Source organism: Ceratotherium simum, chromosome 31 (assembly GCF_057802395.1).
Source record: "Ceratotherium simum simum isolate JZ-2026a chromosome 31, ASM5780239v1, whole genome shotgun sequence".
In the NCBI taxonomy this organism is placed as follows: Eukaryota; Metazoa; Chordata; class Mammalia; order Perissodactyla; family Rhinocerotidae; genus Ceratotherium; species Ceratotherium simum.
In genome coordinates this window covers 15,658,189-15,674,561 of record NC_141930.1, presented here as the reverse complement: position 1 = coordinate 15,674,561, position 16,373 = coordinate 15,658,189, and the positions used below count along the sequence as shown (strand labels likewise).

The 16,373-nt window shown below is 39.0% G+C and overlaps 1 protein-coding gene across 5 annotated transcripts in view; it reads right to left on the bottom strand.

Annotated features, from left to right (window-relative positions):
* Window positions 1–2,131: 2,131 nt before the first annotated feature.
* EYA1 (EYA transcriptional coactivator and phosphatase 1) overlaps window positions 2,132–16,373 on the bottom strand; it is a 163,657-nt gene continuing 149,415 nt past the window's right edge. For all 5 annotated transcript variants that reach the window (XM_004436272.3, XM_014792042.2, XM_014792043.2 and 2 more), the window contains one exon: window positions 2,132–4,144. In XM_004436272.3, coding sequence (XP_004436329.1) covers window positions 4,064–4,144 — 81 coding nt within the window. In that variant the 3' untranslated portion in view covers window positions 2,132–4,063. The remainder of the gene's footprint in view (window positions 4,145–16,373) is intronic.

The window sequence follows — 16,373 nt, the reverse complement described above, 5'->3', positions numbered from 1 at the left end:
CAGAGCGATCATTTCTGAGTGTATAGATCGCGTCACACCCCTGTGTAAACCCCTCAGTGGCTCCCCATTCCATTTAGAATAGCATCCAAATCCCTTACCTTCAGCTCAAGGCTTCCCAGTCTCTGTTCTTTTCCAAAGTCATCTCTTCTTGGACCCATGGGTGTGATTTCCACTCCTGGAACACAATAAATACAAGTATTCTCCTCTGAGGACCTTCGCTGTTTGCCCCCGATCTTCACATGCTGCCTACTTCATAGCAGTTGGTCTCAGTTCAAACGTGTCGCCTCTGTCTATCCTTTCCAAGGAAGCTCATGCCCTGTCACCCATATTCCCTGTTGCAATTTTTCATAAAGAACGTTTCCGACTGAATGTATCTTATTCATTCAGTAATTCATTTCTGGTCTGTTTCCACCTACTCCAACGTAAACTTCATCCTCAGGAGCAGGGACCTGCTATCCTCAGCGCCTAGGGCAATGCCCCCCATGGCAGGGGCCCCGCCAGTCTTTATTGAAGGGAATAATATGAACTGCCAATAAGCCTATGGACATTAGGTGGGAGAAATTCAAGAGAAGGAGCAGACACTGTGTGCCACGATGGGAAAGAAGGCTCTGCAAAGAAGGCACTGGAGCTGCACATGGTTCGGGTGGACTGAGGGCCAGGGAAGTCGATGGGAGTGCTTTGAGCGAAGATGAGGTAGGATGCTTACGAGCTGCTGGGTCCATTAAAGAGCGCAGGTAATGTGTACTGAAGGTTTGTTCTTAACAGTGATGACAGCTAATGTTGGGAAGAACGTAGAGACTGTATTTGGAAACTCTAGAATGCCAGGTAAAGAAAATCTGGGCTCAGGCTGGCCTGGTGGCGCAGCGGTTAAGTGCGCGCGCTCCGCTGCGGCTGCCCGGGGGTTCAGATCCCTGGCGCGCATCGACGCACCCCTTGTCAGGGCATGCTGTGGCAGCATCCTATATAAAGTGGAGGAAGATGGGCACGGATGTTAGCCCAGGGCCAGTCTTCCTCAGCAAAAAGAGGAGGATTGGCAGATGTTAGCTCAAGGCTGATCTTCCTCACACACAAAAAAATCTGGGCTCTAATCTATGGTCAAATGGGAGCCCTTTAAACATTTTGGCCAGCGGGTATCAAGTTAGGGTGGTGTGTTAGAAAATTCATCATTTGAGGGTTTGTCCTTCATTTTGCCTATTTTTCAAACTTTCTTCACCTAGGAACTAAAAATTCCTCCACTCCCCACCTCTGCCTCTCTTTTTTTTTTTTTTTTAAAGATTTTATTTATTCAGTTTTTTCCCCCCAAAGCCCCAGTAGATAGTTGTATGTCATAGGTTCACATCCTTCTAGTTGCTGTACGTGGGACTCAGCCTCGCGTTGGACGGAGAAGTGGTGCCTCGGGGCGCTCCCGGGATCCGAACCCGGGCCGCCAGCATCAGAGCGCGCGCACTTAACCGCTAAGCCACGGAGCCGGCCCTCTGCCTCTCTTTAAAGACTTTGCCCAAACTTTTTTCATTCTTGGGGTGTCTGAGCATGCTCAGACACTTCATTACTCAAGCTGCTTGGCCCGGTGTGTGCATGTGAAAAATGATCTTCACGGGCCTAATAAATGAGTCAGACAACTGCATGTGTGATTCTTACATGTTTGTATGTATGAATGCTGTGTTTCTAAGATTAAATCCCAGGGGGAAGTAAGTTGTGCTGCTTTATAGCTCTCTGTCCGTGATTGATCTGGCCAAATCTTAGAGGTATATGTTGTAGGTGTTCTTTATAGATGAAACTGCTTTATATATATTGTCCCTCGGATATTGAAGTGGCTGAATCTATGCTCTGCCATCCAAGACACTTGATGCTGAATTCTGTTCCATCATAGATGAATTTGAGTGAGGGTCCAGTTTATATAGCTCTGGAGGAAGTAAAGAGCTTTTCCATCCTTCTGTTCATACAGTGATCAGAGAAACAGCTGTCACTCTTCTAGTTTAGTCCCCTCAAGGACTGATAAAGCCATTACTACAATTGCTTCATACAAGTTCCTTTTGTTGGACGACGAGCATTCTAATGCAACCAAGATCCTGCTCTTTCTTGTAAGCAAGAACTCGAGAAGAAAATACTGACACTCAAAGAGCTTACGGGACTTCACAAATCAATTTTATTAATTTAAACAGGAAATTAATGAAGAAAAATTCTGTACACAATTGTGGACACCACACACCTTTATACAGTAAGGCCAAGATAGACTTTGTCTTGTCAATCTTCAGAGGACAAAAATGAAAGATGAAAAGGCTAAAAAATTGTCAACTTCTGTTTGCTTCAAGCAAAAAAGAAAAACAAATTCAGTTGGGCTAATTTAAACAATTTGGAGAATTCACAACTGACTAATTCTAGCAGCAACATAAAACTTCAGAAAAGCAGAGAGTAGCTCATTAGCTACTTTGGGTCAAAGCTGGTGTTTCTTTTTTCCCCAATGTAATATTAAAGAAAATTCATTCAAAAAGTAATTTCATGACAATAGAAGGCTTAGACGACAGAAACTAGAGCCCAGACAAACTGATCAATTTTGGAGAAACTTTCTTATGGTCTAACAAAAGTGACAGTTTTTATTTCCCACATTTATGCTTGTCATGTAATACATAACGGAGGTGAAGAGTAACATTATTTCCTCGGTGATGATGGCTGTGCCATGTCCACTGCCAGCAATGAACTTTCCTGGGAGTGCAGGGAGAGAGTGTGGAGGCAAACAGAGGAACCTGAAAGTAGGTGTAATGCAAAGTTGTGATTTCCAGAGATGTGGTAATGTCCTTCTTTATCTAAACAAGAAAATGCACACACTATAATCTGAGCACATGAAAACTTTGCTTTGCTAGTCTCCAACTCATGAACCATTTTATTAATAAAATATATCTATCATCTACATTCTTTCTGTGGGAAGAAGCATTTGAATAATCATTTTTTTCCAAATAGTTACATATAATACATTAGTGTTGAAAATGAAAAAGTGAGGTTGTAAGAGGCCTTTTTTTTTTCCAAATTATTTAAGACACTGTTGTGTTATTTTACCAAGGCCCTCCAAACAGCATAAAAAAAGAACTGACAGGAAAAGAAAATTTGGAAAACAGAATCCTATTGACACTTGACATCCATGCTTTTGGTCTTGACACCATTATCCAAAAAAAAAAAATCCATTATCTACATATTTATACCCAGTACTTTGATAAGGCACTGCACAAGTCTGTGCACATACTGCCTCATACTTCACTATCAAGGCATTGCTACCTTTTAATATCATTTTCCTAAACAATATGTAAAAGAATCATCCATTATTACAAATTTACACCAAAAATTCTTTCTGTACATGATTGTCTCAGTGATGTACATATTATACGTTTAAATTAGACATACTTAAACTACTTCGCAATGTGCTAAAATTCAAAGTACTTGCTGTGTCGTGAGGCAAAGGCCTTTAATCGCTTATTTCTTATGCTATTGTCTCTTCAATTATTTGATGTCAAAAGTCTGTTCGAGTGAATTGTATGGTACTTGAATTATACCTCAATAAAGCTGTTTTTTAAAAAAGTCTGTTCATAAATAAGTAGAGATGTACAGATTACCCTGGGTATGAGACACCAAAAAGTAAATCTTCTTTACAAGAAAATTCCCCCACTGGTATTCAGGAAACACATTTCAGTCTTCGTTGTGCAAACAAGTTTGCTGTATTGGAGAAGCTGTTTATGTCACATTGAAGATGCTAACAACTTAAGCGTTTGCAGGTCCTTTCTTCACAGGTTTGAACCATGTAGTTAATGTGGCAAAGACACATGACGCTGTGCTAGAACATTCTCATGGCTTATTTTCATTGGATTCACAGTACTAGAGTCAACAGCTGTTCTGAAGAAATAGATGTGGTCCTTCATGTACCACAAGGGCAGAGGTGAAGACCAATAGCAGCCGTGCGTCAATATGTTGGAATCGCTAAGTTGGGTAGTCCGGCGCCGACTCGAGACTCAGGCCTGCTGGATTTGTTCCTGGTCACTGGGCAGCTGTGCGGTTTCAAAGTGCTGTGTGGCTGTTACAGGTACTCCAGTTCCAAGGCATGATGGAGGGCCATGAGGTCCGAGTGACTGGAGATCCTCCAGAAGGGCATGGCATGCTGCGAAAGGGGCAGACATATGGTGAGGACAGAGAACGCTCCCAGTGCACGCCCTTAACACTGCTCTTGAAATCCACTACAATGCTCATCTCTTTTCAGTATCATGAAACAGGCCAGTTCAGATCTTAACATCACATCTGTTTAAAACGAAAATTCAAACTTAATCCTCCCCTAAGAATACTGGACTGCATTTAAAAATGTAATCTGGGGCCGGTCCCGTGGCTTAGCGGTTAAGTGCACGCGCTCCACTACTGGTGGCCCGGGTTCGGATCTAGCTTAAATGATAGGAGTGTTTGAGACTAATAGGAGAATTTGGCATGGAAGTCAATGAGGGGTTTTTAGGAGGATTATCGTAGAAGCTACTATTTGGATGTAGATCACGTAACTGTTACTTTCTGGGAATGTAAACTATTAAGTTACTTATTAACAATGTCTTTGTCTCATGTAATCTGCTAAAAGCTTATTCCACAGTCCAATATCATATGTAGACCTTTCTGGACTCTCTACTATCTTGGAGTATCTCTAGATCTTTGTTACCCTTCAAAAACAGAATAGTCCAGAACTGAGTACTAGAGATCTCTTTTCAAATTTTTAGGATGATCCACTTGGCAACTTTAGACTATAAAAATAGACTGTACTATTTTGCATTCATGAATGAATGAATTTTTTGAGTTTACAGGCATGATGCAGAAGATCATCTCTCCTTGCCCGCCCTCTCACAGTCTGTGGGTGAGGAGCAAAAATGTACAACAATCATGAGTGTTTACCTGTGAGTTACAATAGGGGTAGGAAGGGGCCAGTTCCCATTGCCTGGGGATCTGGGGCAACACTTGATAAGAGGAGGTAATAGTTGAGCTGGGTATGAAAGGATGACCATTCAGAAGAGCACACACTTAATGGCTGTGTGTGCGTGTTGGGGGCAGAGGATAAAGAAGAAATTCATTATTAGGATACTGGCTGTGTGTAAGAGAATGACATGGTTGGTGGTGTGATGGGCTACAGGAGCCAAATGGTGCAGGGCCTGCTAAGCCCTGTTAAGAAGTTTATTAATAATAATGATAGGGGCCGGCCCCGTGGCTTAGCGGTTAAGTGCGCGCGCTCCGCTACTGGCGGCCCGGGTTCGGATCCCGGGCGCGCACCAACACACTGCTTCTCCGGCCATGCTGAGGCCGTGTCCCACATACAGCAACTAGAAGGATGTGCAGCTATGACATACAACTATCTACTGGGGCTTTGGTGGAAAAATAAATAAATAAATAAAACTAAAAAAAAAATGATAGGTAGGATTCATTGAGTATTGTGTCAGGCATTGTCCTAAGAACTTTACACAGTCTCTCTCATTTAAGCCTCTCTATAACCTCAGAGATAGATAAGTATTATTATCATTATTTTCCTGGTGAAAAACTGAGGCTTAGAGAAGGAGTAGAGAGGTTTAAATAATAGCTGGTAAGGAGTGAACCCAAGATTCATAGCAGGTCTGGTCTGAATTTGGAGCCCACATGCTGTCATGCCTCCTAACTGTTCTCTTGGCTTTCTTATTCAGCCATGTAAATTATCAGCACCATAGCACACTTAAAACACACACATTTCCTTCCATGCTCTGTTGGGTAAGGGACACTGAAAAAATTGAGTTACTATGATACATAGATCGAGTTTGAAAAATAATCAATTACAATATAGAAAGCTTTCCTTCTTTTTCTCTGACTAGAATAGAAACCTATGCGTATTGTAAAACATTTGTAAAATGTAGAACTGTACGAAGAAATACAAATCACTTCTAATCCTACTACCCAGGTAACCTCCGTAAATATTTTTCTATATTTCATATAAGTACACACTCATATCTGAAATTTTGCATATATAGTACATACCATTCAGCATCCTGCCCATTTTACTACTTAATCTCAAGTCCATTTTAACACATCATTTTTAAGGAAAATCATTCACTCATTATTTTAAAAGTTTTCAAGTATTCAACTGTACATAGTGTTCTTTTATACTTAACCATCCACTTGGTATCTCTTTTAATATCCTTTTTTAATTTCTAATTAACTTGTGTGTTTCTTATTTTCTTTATTTTTGTATTTATTTTCTCTAGTTTTCCAGAGATTCATTGTCCCTCCCCACAGCTGCTTCTCCTGAACAGCTGAATAAAGGGAGCTGTAGAGTAGTTCTACTGACCTTAGGTACCATTATTTCAGGCTGTAACAGAGGATGCTGAAGGCTCTTCAGACAGCCATGCAGAACCTTTCAGGACAACTATCTTCATAAATACATAGAAATGGAATGCTTTTTATCAGAGTAGAATGGAATGCTTTTTATCAGAGTAGGTTCATTCAAATTCTTTTGCATGCTGATTATCTGAAGTTAGATATGTTTCCCACAGACAACAATACAAATTTGAAAGCTATTCGCGCACAAAGCTATAAGCAGCATGTATTGTAGAATGTAATGAATGGCAGAGACTGAAAAGGGAACTGAAAAAAATCCAGCTATTCTTTGGGACATGGCTAAGGTATAAATTGGGCATTTAATTTCACAGTAAACAAAGGATCCATGCAATAGCTATGTGTCAACTTATCTTTACACATGTAGGAGTTGATGCTAGCTTAGATGTGCATTTAATTTAAATGTTTCTTTTAAACCACACTCAAAACATGTTACGGAAAGGTGAGATTATCCACTAAGAGCCCTGAATTGGTTTGTTGACTGCACCAAAATTTTAATGGCTTTAGTCTTCCTAGATAGAATATTAATAAAAACGACATGGTGAAGCAGCACCCTGAAACGAGTTCAAATGATGAAATACGCCCATGTGTATTACCGACAACTCATCACAATGCAATGACGATGGGTCATTCATTTGAGCAAAAGTGCAAAAGGTCCTACAACGGTAACTGGCTAACCTTAGGTGTATGAGAAAGAACAAGCGGTCTTGAGGACTCGCCCATACAAGGGCAGCACCTCCATCACCAGCACTGTTTCATCACGTGAAGGGTGCTGACCTCTGCTATCCTCAGCAGTTCCACTCTCACAAAAATTAGTGGGCGTCTTCTCTAAAAATGTACATTTAATATTAAGTGAGTGATTATAAGAAGATTGAGTCTAGGGGAGATGATAAGGGACTCAAATTTGTGTTAACAAATAATTAGAACTAATATTGCAAAATAATATTTTCCCAAAGTAGGCACATACTGATGTGAAGATTCTATGGATCTACAAGAGCTTCCTAGGACAAGTGGGTTGAAAGGAAACAATTTTTTTCACATCAGTGTTTAGCCTGGAACAAATATTTCTTATATGAAGTCAGAGAGTTATGGTGGCTAAAGAGGAAAAGAAAAGCAGGTCCTAGAATGAGGAGACCTGGGTTATACTCTCAACTCTGACATTAGTTATGTGACTTTGAATTACAACATAGTCTCCCTGGAGCCCCAGTTTATTTATCTGTAAAACGAGGGTTTAGAGGAAATGACTCAGGCTTGCTTCTAGGTTTAATAAAGGCTATGGCCTGTACAGTACCGTAGCCACAGCAAGTGTGTAAAATAAGATACATACGAGACATATGTCCCCACTGCCAAGAACCACCAGGCAAGATCTATCTGCTGAAACTATTTCATTACAGTGTAAGGCAGTGTGGGATTAAGATTCAAAATGACCTAGCCAGAGCAATCAGGCAAGAAAAAAAAAAGGCATCAGAATTGGAAAAATTGAATATTCACACATAAAAGAATGAAATTAAGACTCCTATCTTACACCACTCACAAAAATTAACTCAAAATGGATTAAAGACCTAAATGTAAGACTGGAAACCATAAAACTCCTAGAAGAAAACATAGGAAAAAAGTTCCTTGATGGGTCTTGGCAATAATATTTTGGGTATGACATCTAAAGCATAAGCAACAAAATAAAAAATAAACAAGTAGGACTACATCAAACTAAAAAGCTTCTGCATAGCAAAAGAAATAATCAACAAAATGAAAAGACAATAAATACTTGCAAATCATATACCTGATAAGAGGTTAATATCCAAATGTATAAAGAACTCATACAACTCAATAGCAAAACAACGAATAATCCTATTAAAAAATGGGCAAAGGACCTGAATGAACATTTTTCTAAAGAAAACATACAAATGGCCAACAGGTACATGAAAAGGTGCTCAGCATCACTAATCGTCAGGGAAATGCAAATCAAAACCACATGAGATATCACCTCACACCTGTTAGAATGGCTTGTAAAAAGGACAGGAGATTACAAATGCTGGGGAAGATGTGGAGAAAAGGGAACTCTTGTACACTGTTGATGGGATTGTAAATTGGTACAGCCACTATGGAAAAACAGTATGAAGGTTCCTCAAAAAATTAAAAATGGAACTACCATATGATCTAGCAATTCCAATACTGGGTATATATTCAAAGGAAACAAAATCTCTATATTGAAGAGATATCTGCACCCTCATGTTTATAGCAGCATTATTTACAATAGCCAAGGCATGGAAACAACCTGTCTACTGACGTATGAATGGATAAAGAAGTTTGGTATACATATACAATGGAATATTATTCTGCCCTAAAAAGAAGAAACTCCTGCCATTTGGGACAACATGGATGGACCTTGAGGGCATTATGCCAAGTGAAATAAGTCAGACAGAGAAAGACAGATACTGTACGATCTCACTTACATGTGGACTCTAATAAAACAACAACACAAAAAACCAAATTCACAGAAAAAAGAGATCAGATTTGTGGTTACTAGAGGCGGGGATGGGGGGAGGGAGAATTGGATGGTGGTGGTCAAAAGACACAAAATTCTAGTTATAAGACAGTGATGACTATAGTTAACACTACTGTACGGTATATTTGAAAGTTAAGAGAGTAGATCCTAAAAGCTTGCATCATAAGCAAAAAAACATTTTTCTTTTTTGTATCTATATGAGGGGATGGATGTTAACTAAATTTATTGTGGAAATCATTTCACAGTATATGTAAATCAAGTCGTTATGCTGTACCCCTTAAACTTATACAGTGCTGGATGTCGATTACATCTCAAGACAAACAAACAGAAAAGAATCAAAATGATAAATTCAGAGAGAAGAGACCTCAGTTGTAAGCTGGAGAGGGTAAGTTGGGCCTGCAATGAATTTGAAGAACGGGCAAAGTTGGTTAGGTAGATGGGAAAGAGATGGGACTCCCAGTCAGGAGATGGTATGTGACAAGGCTGACAGGCGGGATGCACAGAGCACTTAGTGTGGAGGTCATGGGGCTGGAATGGTGTGTTCATGATAAAGGCTAATAAGGAAGAAGAATTCTCTAGGTAGAAGCACTTGGAATATCTAACTAGGAAGGAGGTATGTTAAGCAATTTAGTGCAGCACTAAGGGAAGGATGGATTGGAGGTGTGGCCGGCTGGTAGCAGAGAAACTAGGCAGAAGGACAGTGGAAATCAAGTGAGCGCAATGGATGGGAGACATTGTGAAGAGAGAATTCATGCAACTCGGTGATGGGTTGGAGGTAGAGAAGACCACAGCAAATCTGAGTGGGTGAACTGGTTTGGGACAGCTGAATTCATCTGCTGACACGAGATACCTAATGGAGATACTCCATTAGGAGTATCAGGTAACTAGAGCCATGGGACTAAAAGCAGAGCTAACGACAAATCTTAACAGAACGATAGCTGAAACTGTGATGTGTGTAGGATTAGTTTATCAAGATTAGGTACATATTGAGAGAAGTGGGTACCAAGCCTAAATCTTGGGAAGTAGCACATGTTTTAGGTCATTAGGACCAAAATATTCCCTGACTAGTGGGGAAAAAAATGACATCCTTCCTGCTCCTCTGGTGCACACATGCAACCTTCCAAATCCCCTCATGCCACCTCTCCTCCTCGTCTAGTGCTTTGCATTTCTCTTTTCTGGCTACACATAAAATCCAAAACATAAAAAGCTGGGTGCATGGACCCTCACATGTAAATTGAATTTGGCTGAATTATTAAAACTATATTAATAAAATGTTTCAAAAACATTAAAGCACATAACCTCTGGCCCAGGTTTTGCATTTCTAGGAATTTATCCCATAGATACACTTGCCCATGCACCACGCTCATAAAGACCATTCACCGCAGAACTGTTTATAATAGTCAATACTGGAAACCATCTAAATGTTCAGCCCCAGGGGACTTGTTAAATTATAGCACATCCATGTAATGGAACACTGATGTGGCCATTTAAAACAATTAGAGACGCAGAGCTCCATGCACTGATATGGAATAGCCACCAGGATATACTGTTAAGTGAAAAAAGCAGGTACAGAAAAAAGTGTGTAGTTACCATTTGTACAAAAACATAAAGAACATAGCTGTGCTTTCAGATGCATATATTATCTCTAGAAAATTTGTATATGGAGGTAAAAATGCTTCCCAAATTATAAATAAAGAGATCTCGGGAGATAGATTATTCTAAGAACTCATTATAAAACTTATTGCACAGCATTGCTATTTTATTATTTGTATATCTGCTTCCCCTCTAGATAGAAGTGAGCTCTTTAAGGATGAAAATGAAATCCAATTCAAGACCTGGCATACAGTATGTGCTCATTAAGTACTAAATGAATGTAATGGCTTTAGAATAATAAAATTCACTGTACGTGGTGTTAGTAATCCCTATATCTCACTTAAATAAATCTAAAAGCAAAAAGCTGCATTAAAAATGTTATTTATTTATTTATTTTTTACAAAAGCAGTTCTTATTTTTCTCCTGAATAAGCTTAGAATTGAGCATTATTAATCTGGTTCTCAGCTTCATCCGAGATTTCAGCACGCTTTGGAGTGTACATTTAAAAATGGACATTTTTTGATGAAGCCTTTGTCATTATGCAGAATAATGGATGCTTGCCCTTTCCCCCTGGTGTTATTCAGAAGAGATTTATTTTTAGTTCACTGAAAAGTAAATAAAGTCAGTTGAGTTGTGTAGTTACAAAAAAGGCCACTTTTACTCTAGAAACAGAAACTGCTATCAGCGTGCAGGAGACTATTACTTACATTTTGATTTTTTTCTGTCATACATATGCCTAATTATTTTAAACCGAGGTATTTTGTATTAGGAAAACAGAATTTTATGGTAAAAAAGAAAGCCTGAACAGCATTAAAAGCCCAGAAATAAAACCACACATATATGGACAGCTAATTTTCAACAAAGGAGCTAAGAACATACAATGGAGAAAGGAAAGTCTCTTCAATAAATGGTGTTGGGAAAACTGGACAGCCACATGCAAAAGAATGAAAGTGGACCATCTGCTATTGCCATTCACAAAAGTTAACTCAAAATGGATCAAAGACCTGAAGGAGAGACCTGAAACTATAAAACTCATACAAGAAAATATAGGCAACACACTATTTGACATTGGTCATAAAGGAATCTTTTCGGATGACATGCCTACCCAGACTAGGGAAACTAAACAAAACATAAACAAGTGGGACTTTATCAGATTAAAGAGCTTCTACAAGACAAACAAAACCAGAATCAAGATGAACAGACAACCCACCAGCTGGGAGAGAATATTTGCAAAACATACATCTGACAAGGGGTTGATCTCCATAATATATAAAGAACTCACACAACTGAACAACAAAAAAACAAACAACCCGATCAAAAAATGGGCAGAGGAAATGAACAGACACTTCTCCAAAGAAGATATACAGATGGCCAATAGGCACATGAAAAGATGTTCAACATCATTAATCATCAGGGAAATGCAAATCAAAACAACACTAAGATATCACTTCACGCCCATTAGAATGGCTATAATCACCAAGACAAAAAACAACAAATGTTGGAGAGGATGTGGAGAAACAGGAACCCTCATACACAGCTGGTGGGAATGCAAACTGGTGCAGCCTCTATGGAAAACGGTATGGAGATTCCTCAAAGAATTAAAAATAGAGGTGCCCTATGATCCAGCCATCCCACTACTGGGAATCTATCCAACGAACCTGAAATCAACAATCCAAAGAGGCCTATGCACCCCTATGTTCATTGCAGCATTATTCACTATAGCCAAGAAGTGGAAGTACCTAAGTGTCCCTCGACTGACGACTGGATCAAGAAAATGTGGTGTATATATATACAATGGAATACTACTCAGCCATAAAAAAAGACAAAATCGTCCCATTTGCAACAACATGGATGGGCCTGGAGGGCATTACATTAAGTGAAGAAAGCCAGAAGGAGAAAGACAAACACTGTATGATCTCACTCATATGTGGAATATAAACCAACACATGGACAGAGAAAACTGTATTGTGGTTACCACGGGCAGTGGGGGGTGGGCACAAGGGGTGAAGGGAGTCATATATATGGTGATGGACAAACAAAAATGTACAACCCAAAATTTCACAATGTTAAAAACTATTAAAACATCAATTAAAAAAACAAAAGCCTGGCAGATTTTGACAACAAAAGACATATGTCAAAAAAAGACATCTGTAGGTTGTTGGCTTCCAATTTTCTCTCCACACAGTCTTTCTAGGAACAAAGAGGTGCTCACAGAAAACTCTTACAAGAGATCTTTTTAGAATAATATTGTTCTCTTAAATAAGCAAAGGTATTTCTAACCTCTTCTCTTTGAAGGGGTGTTTTTTAATGATACGAATTATGGAATTAGATAAAATTACTGATGGAAGCCCTGGGACTATATTGGCAAAGAGAACAAGGATGACAGAAGAGACTTCAATGGACCATAACAAGACAGGCAACTAGCAGAATACTTCCTGGTTTTCATTTCTAGGCTTAAGAAAAGTAACTACCTCTAGCAAAAGAACATTATCTAGGGAGATGAAAGCCATCTCTAGAGAGAAAAGAGGAGACACTGTTGCACTAGATTTTTAAAAGACATAGGAAACTAGGAGAGACAAACTAAATGGTTAAAATCGATTTAGAAGAAATGCAAAATGTTTTGATTTTGCAAAACATTTTAGTGCTCAAAGTTGCAGAACTTCACTGGTTCACTCTTAATTTTATTCAATAATCTAAAACGCTCATGAACTAAATTATATATCAGAATTAATGATTTGTTTTTAAAATTTTAATCATGAATGTAAAATTAGGAGAAAGAGGACTCTTACACAGTTATATCTACCTCCCAAAAGGAAAGAAACAAACACTGTACACTTCTAATAATTTAAAAAATAAGCATGAGGGCCGGCCCCGTGGTGTAGTGGTTAAGCGCACGCGCTCTACTGCTGGCGGCCGGGTTCAGATCCTGGGCGCGCACCGCCGCACCGCTTGTCAGGCCATGCTGTGGTGGCGTCCCACATAAAGCGGAGGAAGACGGGCACGGATGTTAGCCCAGGGCCAGTCTTCCTCAGCAAAAAGAGGAGGATTGGCAGATGTTAGCTCAAGGCTGATCTTCCTCACAAAAAAAATAAATAAATAAAAAACCATGAAAATTCTTTTTTGTAAATCAAATCATATTTAAGATATGTAAATAAAGTCTAAAATTTGAAGGAACTTTGTGCTAAATCTCATGGATACAGTTGGCTTCAAATCCTAGTTTGGCCACTTTCTAGCTGTGTGATCTTGGCCAAATTACTGGCCTTCCTGTGCTTCAGTTTTCTCATCTATAAAATGGATCTAAGGACTCCTTTCTCATAGAATTGTGAGAATTTAATGAAATAATGGATAGAAAGTGACCAAAAGAGGGTCTGGGACATAATAAAGGCTTTATAATTGATAGTAATTGTTGTTACTTATCATTATGATTATTAGTCCTTCTATAGCATGGATAACGATCTCTTTATTTCTTTAGCTTGAATTTTTATATATAGTTTTTAAAATGGGATATTGCTGAATTGTAGTCTTTTCCCCCTAAATTAAATATTTCTCCACAGTTAAATATTAAATATTCTCTATTTCTGTGTAGAACTCCCCTTTAGAGATAACTCATTCTTTATTGTGAGTTATTAGATCCTTGTCTCTTCACTCATGCACCAAGTACTGCTATTTAAACACTAGTTCACCCATAAAAGCTATGCAAAATATAAGAAAAGAATGGTCAGTTTGTCACTCTGGATGATAGATTGATGACATCTGAATCTTATGCAAGATTATTAGGAATCTGAACCTTCTGAAAAATCTGTACATATTACATACACACAAAAAGAGTCTTATAACTCCTGGTCACAGTTTGTCTGAGATCCCACACTAGAAGGTCCAAGGTGCAAAGAGTTTATTCGTAACAGATACTATTGGATTCTTTTTAAAAAATTTTTTTTGCTGAGGAAGATTAGCCCTGAACTAACATCTGTGCCAATCTACCTCTATTTTGTATGTGGGTCGCCTCTACAGCATGGCTGACGAGTAGCGTAGGCCTGCGCCCGGGATCTAAACCTGTGAACTCAGGCTGCCAAAGTGGAGTGCACTGAACTTTAACCACTAAGACATGGGCCGGCCCCTATTGGATTCTTATCACATAAATTCGTTCCATGAAATCAAAATAGAGAGTTGAGGCTAAGAGTACTCACTCACAGTCAAAAAATTCAAAGAGCATGTTCTTCATGGGCAGCTGTCTAATTCTTTTTGGTATAGGTGTGTGTGCACACACGTGTGTGTGTGTGTGTGCCCCGAATAAAAAGAATAACGTCGAAAGATGAACAGTGAAATTTTAACTTTTCTTCAGAGAGAGCAAATACTCTTAGTTCTATTACTACCTTCAGTTCTAATATCAAACCAAGAATTCATTTACTTTTTCCATGTTTTGTTCACCCATGCCAAACATCTAAGAAACATGCCTCTCAGAAAGGTTTAGGAGGGGACTCACCCACAGAAACCTTGCTAGGGCCCAAAGGATTTCACCTGTGTTCCTTGCATTTTAAGTCATAGCTTTCATAAGCATTCTTCTGCCTACCACAAGCTTAAAGCCACATTTCAGCAACATTCTCCTGAAATTAAAACTTCTTGGGGAATACTAGAGGGAGAAGGACCAGCCTGGAGGACAGATTGACACCTTGGGTCTGGGCCACATTGGCATGAAATGCTGCTCTTTAATTCTACACTGCTCGGAGGTGCAAATCTATTCCATGCTCCCCTAGACACTAGGAGGTCCTGTCTAGGAATGGCAGGGGGGTTCCAGAGGCTTCCCAGGAAAAAGACTTGAGTCTGGATTCCCACCAAACACTCCCACTAACTTTCCAGAGTTGAGTTTTGGATATTCTAATTTAGTCTGGGAAAGACTTCATTTTACGAAGTCACCCAGAGGGCTAACAGATGTACTAATGACAACGGTGGTTGGTGAAGCTGGAATGTCAGAGCTGGTGCTTAAATCACAAATATTGCTTAGCATCAAGCTCTACTGGAAGTGAAGTGTGTGTGGGTTTCCACCAGCATCCATCACACTTGGGGAGCTTGTAATCCTGGGAACATTGTGTATCTATGAGTATAAGTGAAATAACCTATTATTTACAGATTTAGGGTCAGCTTCTATGCTTTTATTGGAATTCAGAGGCATTGAAGGTAAATTAAGTCATCCTTAGACTCTATAAGAAGGCTGGCCATGTGTCATGCTTAGTGTTGCATCTCTGATCTGGTGACTTTATTGTGCCATTTCTGGTATATACTGGAATATTCCAGAAGGGCTAAATTGTTGCATCCTTTATGGAAATATACAGTGATTTCTATGAGTAAGCATGTGTGGAAGGGAAACTTATTCTATTGGTTCATCTCATAAAATAGTCAGTGCTCTTCAATTTAAGAAATATTTATAGAGTACAACTCTGCCAAGATTTAGGGAGTCACAAAAAAAATTGAAGGCAGAGTTTCAAACAACAAACCAAGCAAAATAAGATCCCTACTTCTCTGGAGCTCACATTTTACTGCTGAAACAGGCACATACACAAATAATTAATAAAAATGGTTACCATTTGTTGCACATTTTATATGTATCAGGCTCTGTTTTATGGGTTTTACATATCTTAACTAAATCTAATCCTTAAAATAGCCCAGTGAACTAGGTGCTATTGTTATCCCCATTTGTAGATAAAGAAAGAGAAGGAGAAGGGTTAAGTACCTTGTTCAAAGTCACAGAACCAGTAAGCAAGAGAGCTATAATTCAAACCCAGGCTGTCTGGCTCAAGAATCCAAGCTATTTACAACAGCTTCTCCAATTAAAGTATAAGTGAATGCTATCAAATTGAGCTCTTATGAACAAGAGAAATTAGAAAAGGTGGTACATGAACTGGAT